The sequence below is a fragment of the Pollicipes pollicipes genome, unplaced genomic scaffold, assembly GCF_011947565.3.
Source record: "Pollicipes pollicipes isolate AB1234 unplaced genomic scaffold, Ppol_2.1 Scaffold_4881;HRSCAF=5763_pilon_pilon_pilon, whole genome shotgun sequence".
In the NCBI taxonomy this organism is placed as follows: Eukaryota; Metazoa; Arthropoda; class Thecostraca; order Pollicipedomorpha; family Pollicipedidae; genus Pollicipes; species Pollicipes pollicipes.
Window position 1 is genome coordinate 32,105,866 of NW_023596576.1, and position 10,256 is coordinate 32,116,121.

The window sequence follows — 10,256 nt, forward strand, 5'->3', positions numbered from 1 at the left end:
CATACGAAATCAAAAAGTGTGTTTTGTTCAAGTCACCATGCAATGGAATACCATCTTATGCATTTGACCATACATTTAAGGCGTAGAGCCTCCCCAATGTAACAGTGCCAGCCGGCCGCGCGAGGACACGCAATGGATTCTCAATAGGCTACCGAAGATTTGGGCGTGACTGCACGACATGCCGAAAAGGTATCCACAGCAACCTTAAGGGGGTGGCTGCATCACCCCTCCCCCCTCAGGGCCAGGGTAAACGCCGTGCTGACTGAACCTAACACATGTGACTGCCAGTTGCACTCATTGCATGAGCCTTTCCTGATTGCTCGTATTCGCGTCGTAATCAGCTTAAGCACCCGCTGTATAAGAGCGGGCGCTATCTGACCAGCCCGTCGTCCGTGAACAGCAGGTTAGAGAGCGGCAGACGCTACACGGGTGGCCAAATTCGCTTGAAAGCGGCATAAGTTGAACAAGGTGGCTAGCTAGTGCAAGAAATTTACTTTCAACAATTATGTATGGCGCGAAATTCAACTCCGATATGCATTTGAGTGTTACGGCCAGCCTTTTGGAGTGGTTAAGACCTCGCTTAAGCACTCTGAATATATGTATTTGAGGGATTACATGACTAATCTACTGCACGACAATTTCATAATCCTGGTGGTTTTCAAAAACAGTCCATGAAACGTTTGGTTATTTGATGCTGTCATGTGTGGATAACTGGTCAGATCAATTCATGCTGGATCAAATGATGGATTTGTCACCTCTACATGGATCATTCACTTTCTTGTCACTTTCACTACATGCTGCTATGCAAGGTGGGAATGGGGAGACAAGGTTGCCATCAAAACCTTAATTTTGAGGTCCATTAGTGGCCTAATCATGTGTATTATATATCTATATAATCACTAATAGGGTTTTGTAGCCAGCAGGTTTCTCAACAGGTAGTCATATCATTTTTACCTAAAGAAGTCATATCATAAGGCTATCCTGTTATGTGCAACATGGGAAGAACTGGACATTAAAATTGAATCTGCAGATTAGTCAACTACAGTTTTTGACCTGATTCCTGGTTATGTGGGTAATTTCTGGTGATAAGAGAGGCCAGCCAGCCCAATTGTCCTGGCTGTATTCTATATCACCACAGGAAGCTGCTGACCCTGCAAGGTTGAGTGATTACTGTGGTAGTGACACCTATGTGGAGGTTGTGAGATTTGGCTCAAACTGGCTGGCCATTGACATGACAGCACAAAATAGCTCATCATATGACTTACATTGAACATATTGAGCTGCTATCCATTTCATAAATTTTGGCCTCAGTACATTGATTGTATGATAGATTAAACATTTCAATTTAAAGTACCAATGCCATCTTAAATATGTGGGTTTCCACTTGAAAGTACAAAGAGCTATAACAAAAAGATAATATCATGACACACAAGTGAGCCTGCCCCTTATAGTTACTGGCCAGTTTAAAGCAATGGATGCATTAAGTATAGTAATTCTCACATCACTCATATAAGTGTAGTGTTTTATTCAACCCCACCCCCAACTCCAATTGAAGAGGACACCCATTCTAGGTCAGCTACAAAAAAATCCATCCAATTCACTGGACATCTATGCTACCTAGGTGCACAAATCCTCACTCTGAAATGTGTGGCCCAGGCCAGATCATAATGGATTGAACTGCTACAAGATCATTTCATGGCTAATCTTTCAGAGTATGTTTGTTTCAATTACCATCGCAGCATCACACTTCATAAAAACATAAGCTCTTCATGCAATGAAGCTGGCTTTCACTTTCTGTGATATTGTTGCTACATCTGACAATATTGAAGCAATAATCAAAACATGCACCATTCATCATGGAATATCAGTAGATAGAACTTGTTTAAAAACCTCATCATGCCAACTTAAGCCAGAAAATAGCAAAATATTATCACCCCAATACAAAATGAAATAATTACATGCACTCTCACACTAGTAGCAGTGTTAACAGTATGTGGAAACACAAATAGATGGTACTGATTCATTGGTCCCTGAGCCAGCTGACCGCGAGCCAGACCCAGCCATTATAATAGTCCCAAGGAAAGGACACATGGTTAGGTCACAAGGTTACGTTTAGTGGCACATATATCGGCCCGGGCCTAACGCATAATGAGGTGTCTAGTTATTTTTCCTCCGCACCCTCACCCCAAAAACACACGGCATTTTGAAATACTGCCACCAAGAATTGCCAATTACTGGGATCGTCTCGTACGAGCAATACTGCTGCAGAGGCCACTCACTTATCTTCGACGCATTTATTCCCAACCTAGAGGGTGTCACGCATCCCCTAATACACCCTTCTGAAGAAGATACGCCCCAAACGGCGTTATTTCTTTCGGTTACTTCCGCTTCCCAGGAAACTAAATGTAGAAATGTACTATCTGCGTCATATTTAGATTTACTAGGTACAAGTTCTAATTGACTGCTTAAGGAACAACATCCCTCCGAAAACCATGAAAATAGCAAAACTGTTTGCGCTCAACCCCCACATTTTCAACACAAAAATATCTCCCCCGCCAATTTAAGCTGAACGTTCAACAGAACTTATCTGTCCTAAGCCAAGGGTACATTTTTAGCTTTCAGGTGCGTGTCACCATGATAATACAGTTAAGGTTGTGTTAGAGACCTCGGAATGAAGACTAATCATCAGCGAACGGCGAACGACTTTTGACCTGACCTAGGGCCACCAAATTTGGAACTGCAGTAGGAAATCCGGTTGGGGGCAGCCAATGATGAAGGATTTGGCAATGTTTGATAGGTTTTGAGCTGTAAATTGTCCGCAAGCAGAAATTTTGGATCTTGTGAAACGTGACGGCTTTTGACCTGACCTAGGATGACCAAATTTGGGTTTTTAAGAGGGAATCAGGTATGGGGCATGCAATGGTGAAGACTTCACAGTGACCGGTCCAGTAGGCTCCGATAGCTGAGCTATCTGCATTCACACGTAAAATTTTTCACTTGCGTTTTCGAGACGTTTGACCACAGGTCATGTTTCTGAATAGCGTCCCCATGACTCACCTCAATGCACGGAATCGATTGATGAAGGTTTCAAGGCGATCGGACAAGTCGCGTTGGAATCCTTGCGTGTCTGCGTCACATGCTGGTCTTTTACACCCTACCGCTGTTTGCGCTTGTTTTGAGCGAATCCGCCTGATCTGGTCTAGGGTCTTGTCTTTTACGGGATTGGACGTCTTTGCGTCTGCAGTCGTGTCTTGATTGATGTATTTTGGTGTTGAGATGCTGAAATATTTTTTTAAGATGTCCCCGTTTTAAGTTAGCTTGTGGCAGCACTTATGTTGTAGCATTTATTTTCTGTATTATCAGCTATTGCTCAGGTTGCCTCCACTCGAAAAGTTGACCGTGCACAGAAACATCGATATTTGATCAATCTCATGTTCTTATGAAATTGCTTGAGGCATGTCAAAACAGTTGTATTTTGCCTCCAGGTGATTTTTTGGCGGCTTGTATGTGCTGGTGATATCAGCATTAAAATATGTTTTGAAAAAGGAAACAAAACAGCCTCTGAAATGCATGCAACTGCAAGCCATAGTGAAAGCCAACATAGCAATTTGTTCAGGGTTGAGGGAAGTGCAGAGCCACTCTGCTGCTGTGAATATGTTAACATGGAAGGGGAAAAGTCACATATTCTTGCAGTCTGCTGTGATTGTGAAGCAGTTGATGACACATGTGACAGGTATGCTCCACCAGTTATCTTTATAACAGAGTGAGATCATTGCTCTTTGAATAGGCTGTTTGACTTGTTCAGCCTTGCTCATGAAAAAAAAACACTTCTTGTGGTGCCAGCGGTAACAGCTGGTAACTAATTTTGGAAAGCAGCATGCCAAAATTCAGCCATGTTAACATCAAGCTTTTGCAGTTACAACAAGCAATTTTTAGGACAGTGCAATGCTGTAAATTATTTCTTCTGACAGTGCCACTTCTTTTCTGTAGGTGGATCAAGCGCCTTTCAGTTCCTGAGTCCAACTACGACCGAATCCAGGCAACAGTAGCAGACAGATTAAGAATACCATGGTTTGGTGGTGCCAGACCATGCTCATGGGAGCTGCTTGTTTCCATCATCTCTACACCCCTGTTGATGCTTCTTTCCACTCTCAGCACAGCTGCATTATACGTTTGCATTTTGTCTCCCAGGCATACTTGTATTGTCTCGTATGACTTTGCGTCACCAACCAAGAACAGTTCTACTATTTGTGGATACTGTCATCCTTTTTCACATTGTTGGCAGCTTTTGAAATGATTGTAGCTCCTATGTCAACAGTAACTGTTAATGACCATCTGGCATTTGCAATTCTCCTTTCCATGGCTCTCACTTGCTGGTGAGTATTGAGGGATCTTTCAAATGTTGTATGTCTGGTGAATGCTCATAAGCTTGTGGAAACTTGTCTGAAACAGTCTTTGCAGTTAAGTATCATGCATTACACATTATGTTGTCATGTAGGCAGTATGTAACTTAATGACTGTAGTAGGATGCCTAACAAATGTGAGCATAGCAACATTTAAAGAATATTTGGGACATGGGTCCCCCAAATGTCCTGAATTGTAAGCTTGCATGTATAGGTGATGTGTTCAAATAAGTGATACAAAATTATGATGCATCTATCCCATGGTTTCTTTTTCATTTGTATAGACTTCATTTCCCTGTACTTCCATTGCCTGTTTCAGTAGGGGTGGAAAATCAGGACAGTTTGCCCCACAGGTACCGCGTGAGAACAAATCGTGGCTTCTGTGCTCTGCAAAAGAGGGCACCTCTGTCAGCGCCTCTCAAAGATGGGGAGTGGTTCTGCGAGCCGTGCGCGTCGCCCCGACCGTGGCGGGCCTTTCACTGTTCAATCTGTGGTCGTTGCGTTCAACTTCGGGACCACCATTGTGTGTGGTGAGTAGCACATTCACAGGTAGAAACACAGTTCTCCTGGCAGAGCTGGCAGGGGTGTGGCTACAGGTTACTGTATTTTATTTGGTTCTGTTTTTGTGCGGTTTAGTACTGAATTGCTCGTTATTTGCAAGGTGCCTTCCATAACTGATGTTATGCATAATTGGTCGACTTGCAACCCACCCTCTCCAACTGGTTATGCACTGGTTTCCACCGGTTATGCTGTGTTAAGCACAGTACCCCAAAAAAGTGGCGTCCGCTTGGCTCCTCACTGAGCAAGGGACGCGAGAGAGAATAACCGGTGTGGCCTCACCGTGACAGGAAGCAAACAGCATCCGGCGAGTTTTTGGGGGGTTATAGCGTGATTTTCACCACGAATGCTCATTATGCCTCAGGGTGTCAACGACTGTTGAATGCGAAAAGAAATTAGGGAGATGCGACAAAGGTACTCGAACTTGTACGAGTGTGCGAGGCTAGAAGTACCCAATAGGAGTTGTGAGGAAATCTGGCACGGCTGATGACATCTTGAATTGTACATGGAGTTGTATGCGAAACATCAGCTCTGTGATGGCTGCACTAAAACATATGTCCAATCAGTCGTCATGTAGCCCCAGCACATGAAAAGGGGCCGACCTTGCATCCTGCTGTGTGTCGACATGCGTAATGTTTTTGCTGCTGACCGAATTACACACAGATCAATCACGGAGAGTTTGGTACACAATTTGCGAGCAAATTTTCAACCCTCGCCCGACGCAGCCAGCTTTACACCCTCGCCCGCCGAGAGGGAGAGGTCTGACAGCTGCCCCCAAACTAACTTTTGAACTAAAGCAGATAAGGCAACGAGATGAAGACCAACACGCTGCCCGCTGCCTAAGGTATCTTAATGAATTTGTTTGCTTAGTTCCAGGTCAATATACAACCTTCTCAGTGGGGCTGATAGCATCATACAGATGTCTATATTGTAGCTGGCATATACGGTCCATTGCCGCAGCTGTCATACTGAAAAAGGTGGGGTGACGAGAGAATGACTGATGCAGTGGTGATCGGCAAAGCTGACCATTTCTCCTCGTTCTTAGGGCAAATTTCGACGGCTGAGGTCAAGCCAGATGGTTCGGATCAGAATGTCTTGCGAGGCTATGAAGTCCAGATGTGTGCGACGATCATCGAGTAAATGCAATTTGAACTACTTGGCACTCTCACAGCCTGTTAAAAACTCTGTTCTCTGCATCTGGCCTCCTACAGACCGAGACCGAGTTTGCTTATTTGGGCAGATATTGCCTCCATATGGTAAGTGATCACTACCCATGTTACAGTTATGCGATAAGCGACGTTCGGCGCAATATGAACAAAGTTTTTCAGATGAAATGTATCTGAAACCGTGTGAAAGGTCGTCGTGACTGCCAGGTCAAACGAGGTCACAAAGTCTCGATGTATGGCAACAATTCGCGTAATACAGTTCATATGCAATGGAAAGCAAATCTGAGCAAACGCGCCCAAGCTGTCCCAGCCACATATCCGCATCTACGATCACAGTCATAGGTGGTGCGGGGGCAGCTCGGGTGTACTAGGCCGCACATTCGCAATCTACGATCGCAAATCATAGGTGGTGCAGGGCAGCTCAGATGCACCAGACACATATCGCAACTGCGATCACAAGTCATAGGTGGTGCAGGGCAGCTTGCATGCTTCATAGACATTGGTAACTCAATAAATTAATCACCGTTATGCATCACTGCACTGAGCACCACTAGGTCCAGCGTGACCCGGACCCAAGAAATTCACGGCAATTAGTCGCATGTTGTTAATGCGGTGAATTGTAGCTAAGCACTCTTCAGGTGTAGATGTCATGAGCCTACAAAACAGAAGAACACTTGATATGTTTAATGCAGCTGAAGCTCTGGTGACCTGACCTGTTACCTTCGGACACAGTCAGGCCTGCCATCACTGGCATTGAAACCGATTATACTCATACTTTTACGATTATACTTCATATAACAAACAAGAACAGATCCCAACTGCCAACAAGTGACCTTCAGAAGTTGTTTGAACAGGGGTGCTGAAAAATTGTAGGACGTTTAAAATGTCGGTGTGCGCTGAAGAAATCAGCATCACACCTTTACGGATTGCCAAGTTGTTTATGAAAGCTCCAAGTAACTGTCAGACCCCCCACCCCGTTCCGTTAAGCGGAGGTTAAACCAAAAAGGATTATCGCATGCCGCAAGCAAGCTTCGATCAACTTTGCGCGAGCACGCAAACAATTTCAGCAATTCTGCCCACATACGTTCACGCCATGTGTATCTAACTGGTAACGTCAAACGGGAAGAAATGCTGACATGAAACCCTCACATGTGCCATGCACATGACTAAGACGATCACGATCTGCTGGCATGGGTGGCACTGCATTGCCCCCCCCCCCAAAAAAAAACAACAGGGGCCGAGAAGGCGCGCGGGCAGCGCGTGACGCCTCCTGGGGCGATGATTAGCTGGTGTGACCGTTGCCGTGTCGCAGGCTCGACTGCTGCGTGGGCGGCGCCAACCAGCGGCCGTTCGTAGCCGGCCTGCTGGTGCGTAACGCTGGCACTGGTGCTAGCCGCACAGCTAACGCTGACCTCCGTCTGCCGCTGGCCGGTCGCTGCGTGAGTGCCTGCCGCTGCTGGCCCGCCAGCTGCCGGCCGCCGGCCGCCAGGTAACAGACTTACGATCGGATGGCAGCTAAGCATCGACGTGTGATGTCTGTGATGATAAAAAGCTTTTGAATTTCGTTACATACGACCGGTCCATGTAGGTGTTTAGTCGACTCAGCCAGTGTACTGCGTAGTCCTATGCCAGCCAGCCTCCCGGTTTACACGCGCTCGAGTGGCCGGTTTGAAGACCATTCACTCGGGTGGGGGGGGGGGGGCAGTTTTGACCCCCTTGAGATCCAGAAACTGATCGAGCTAGAGACACGGATGTGTTGGCGTGTGCGTGAACTCACTGAACTCACAGAAAATTTGAGGTCATGACCTAAGACCGGTGTCAAAACTGGTACTCCAGACTGGTGTCCAAAGTGCCCCAGCCTTCTCATGCGACCACCGTGAACTTATAGACATGCTTTTTGTAAGCAAAACGTCACTGGTGCCTGTTTAGGGCCAGTGGCCCTGCTTGACATCGAGGAGGTCATGATGACTAATTTTGCATCATGTGACCCTCTGCCTTGATTTTTGCACTTGAGTAGGCAACGAAGATGACGATGTTAGGCAGTTTGTTTTAAAAAACAGCATGTCCACCTGGGTCGATTTAGCCGGATCTGATCAGCCTCGTTCTTGTCGCCAGCGACGCGGCCGCGCTGTTCGGCGCGCTGTACTCGCTAGCGCTGGCGGCGGCGTGCGCGGCGCTGCTGGCGCACCAGTGCCACCTAGTGTCGAGCGGTCAGACCGGCTGCGAGCGGCGCCGGCGTCGGCCGGCCGTCGTCACCGGCTCCCTGCTGCAGAACTGGTGCCGATTCGTCGCCGGACGACGGCCGTGCGAGCGTGGCGAGCGCGAGTCCAGCCAGGCTGTGGTGGACGCCTGACCGACAGCCCGCGCGGAGAGCAAGAACCGTTCAGCAGAGCTGCCGCAGTTCAAGTGGATTTCTAGTCAGCTTCATGTAGTTGGCGTGTCCCCGTTCGCCGGTACAGGTAGCCGGACACTGCAGTTACTCACGCGTTGGAGATAGTAGCTTACTTTATGGAAGCTGGAGGCCAAACTGGGGTTCATTCCAACGAGCACATGATAAACGTGATTTTTGCATATCTGTGATCTGTGGGTTGGTTGCCGCATGTTATGTCGTATGGATGTATAGTTTTATTTTTCGTCGGTCCCACCACGTGGTTTACTCATGACATTGATAATCTGTGATGCAAATTATGCACTTTGTTTGTTGGAACGCCCGGAAATAAACTACCTGCTTCCTCGCAGCGGTTGGCTCCCCGCTTGGCCGTACTTACACATGGCCGCGGGTTTTCGCCTCACCGAAATCCGCACATTGCCACAGTTACGTACGTGACACTCTCATAGGTTATCTTTGGCTTGGAAAACCCGGTTCTCCTCCGCAAGCACCGTTTATTGCTAACAAATTCTTCACATTCGTATGTTGGCTCTTTCAAACCGAATCTCTGCTTGGCAGCAATTAGGACAGCGTAAGCCCCTCGCGGCGCGCATAAAAGTCCCCACGATTACCAACGGATCACACCAGCTATCAGCATGGTAAGTAACAAGCGTTACCGATGACATCGGTATCTGCACCACATCATGTGCAACTTTGTTGCCAATACGAAATGCAATGTGGAGAGCCGTCTTCACTACAGAGCAGCGTCTTCACTACAGCAGTATAATCACAAACAACTGTCAGCTCTCTTATCATATTAATATCCTACTGATGTCTAAACCATCTGAAGGCACAAGTTTATCACGTATAAAATCTGAAGTCACAAGCTTAGCACAAGTTTATCACGTGCAGAAATCGGTCCCAGGCTCCCGTGACCCCGTTGAGCATAGTCCAGGCTTCTATGTTTCGCATCGTGGCTACAAGCCGCGGGCGACTTCGTGGGCGACCGCGGGCGACACGTTTAACGGCTTCTGTAACTGCGCGGGAGCGGCATCGGGCCCTTTTCTCCACCCTCGCAAAATTGAGTATACTCTTCGGTGGTTTACGACAGGGAGCGAGGTAAAACATGACGGCACTCCCGTTCTGAAAACGCCACAGTACTGAACTACAGTCAAAACTGCAAGGTTCCCCAAACCGAGTACAAGCGAGCGAGGAATGTCCTTTTGAAAAGCGGAAAGAAGAGAGATTGCTCGGCTTCTGATGTAGCAAACGTTGTACGGGTCGCACTGGCTGTATCGTGCGCCCACACGCACGCATATTCCTCTCACGCAGATGTGCGACAACAGCGACCTCGGACTGTCGGAGTTACAAACACCGGGTCGTCAAACGGCACATTCTCAGTGACAGCCTTGTATCACATCCGTTTTAAAGCACGGACCGCATCGTAGGCCTGGCACTTCCACAAAACCTTGCAAAGATCGCCCATGGTTGCTGCACGCGATTTCTCTTGTCGCCATGCGTGCAGGAACTTTCTGTTGATCTGCAACACAAAAGGCGCAGAAGTCGGTTACCACGCCCATCTTGCCTTAATTTGTGTTCTTGATATATTTCAGATTTTGTGTGCATAAAATGTCTTCGCGCTGCGTATGTGTGGATATTTCACACTCCACCGTCGTCTCAAATGTCAAAAAGTGTAACGCCACAATCCCACTTAAACGACGCGATGCATGACGTATCGCTGGTCTCGAGCCGATCCTCCAT

At 47.2% G+C, this 10,256-nt stretch overlaps 1 protein-coding gene across 1 annotated transcript; it reads left to right on the forward strand.

The window, feature by feature from the left end:
* Positions 1 to 3,030: 3,030 nt before the first annotated feature.
* LOC119100259 (palmitoyltransferase ZDHHC23-like) lies at positions 3,031 to 4,177 on the forward strand (the record flags this gene model as incomplete). The annotated part of the gene is made up of 3 exons (XM_037223367.1): positions 3,031 to 3,084; positions 3,486 to 3,733; positions 3,991 to 4,177. Coding segments are annotated over exons 1-3 (471 nt in total), but the record flags the coding sequence as incomplete, so codon positions are not given.
* Between the last annotated feature and the right edge of the window lie 6,079 nt (positions 4,178 to 10,256).